Source organism: Laccaria bicolor, genomic scaffold (assembly GCF_000143565.1).
Source record: "Laccaria bicolor S238N-H82 LACBIscaffold_116 genomic scaffold, whole genome shotgun sequence".
NCBI classification, from domain to species: domain Eukaryota; kingdom Fungi; phylum Basidiomycota; class Agaricomycetes; order Agaricales; family Hydnangiaceae; genus Laccaria; species Laccaria bicolor.
This window is the reverse complement of record NW_001889987.1, coordinates 34,758-35,794: the sequence shown is the minus strand read 5'-3', so window position 1 is coordinate 35,794 and position 1,037 is coordinate 34,758. Positions and strand designations below refer to the sequence as shown.

Genomic DNA, 1,037 nt, shown 5'->3' with positions numbered 1-1,037 from the left:
ACTGGCTGGAACAGGACGATGTGGATCACATCACATCCACGATGCTCTCCGCACCACGACTTCATTCCATCAGTTGGCTGAGCCAGAAACCGTTCACAACACTCACCTTTCCCTGGGCACAGCTCACGCACTTCTGGCTGAGCCACATCATTTCGATGACTGTGGGTCTCCGCATCATCACATTCTGCCCGGGCCCAACCCAGGCCCTCAGCTCACATCTCTAGAGCTAATGCTCATTCTTCCTGTCCAAGTTACAATCACAAACAGCTCTGGCCCAATTGTTCACAACAATCTACAACGCCTCCATCTAAGCATGGTGGGCGACCTCGGAATTCTCTTTGACAAGCTTACGCTACCAGCTCTGAATGATCTTTTGCTCTCTGAAGTCCACTGGTCCTTTCCCAACATTACCCCTGTGTACATCAGCCACTGGCCACAATCCCAGTTCCTTGCATTCCTCCTTCGTTCTGTGTGCACCGTCAAACACCTCATTATACAAGAGTGCGATATCTCTGCGGAGGAGATGCTGGAGTGCCTTGCACACCCTCAAATATCAACATGGTTGGATTCGCTGTCCATCACAGAGGATCATCAAAGGCATTTATGCGTGACGGAGGAGGTGTTGAGGCAGTTGACGTATACCACCTTCACAGAAAAGGTTCTGCATAGTGGGGACGATCTGCCAGCGGAGGAGACCATTACTGAGACACTCTGTCTGAATCTCAGCACCATCAAGCTATGGGGATGCATTTCTGCCCAGGATGGGAGAGTGGCGGATATGGTTGAGTCGAGGTGGTCATCGGCTGAGAATTGCCCCGTTAAGCAATTGAAGATGGCGGTCATTGGGCTTTTCGCTAATGCATGTCATATGGAGGATTGGGCTCGGTTGCAGGCGTTGCACTGGAAGAGGTTTGGGATCACGTATCTTCGACTTTAATATGATGGTGCGTCTATTTTGATTTCTGTCATATGCATACGCGCACATGTTCGAAATTTAGGTTCCTCGTTGCGAGCTTTTGAAGTACATCCATCACCAG

General features: G+C 50.1%; 1 protein-coding gene across 1 annotated transcript; it reads left to right on the top strand.

Annotated features, from left to right (window-relative positions):
- Nucleotides 1–313: 313 nt before the first annotated feature.
- LACBIDRAFT_296816 (uncharacterized protein) lies at nt 314–937 on the top strand (the record flags this gene model as incomplete). The annotated part of the gene is made up of 1 exon (XM_001890590.1): nt 314–937. One exon carries the CDS (start codon nt 314–316, stop codon nt 935–937), a length of 624 nt encoding a protein of 207 aa, XP_001890625.1.
- Between the last annotated feature and the right edge of the window lie 100 nt (nt 938–1,037).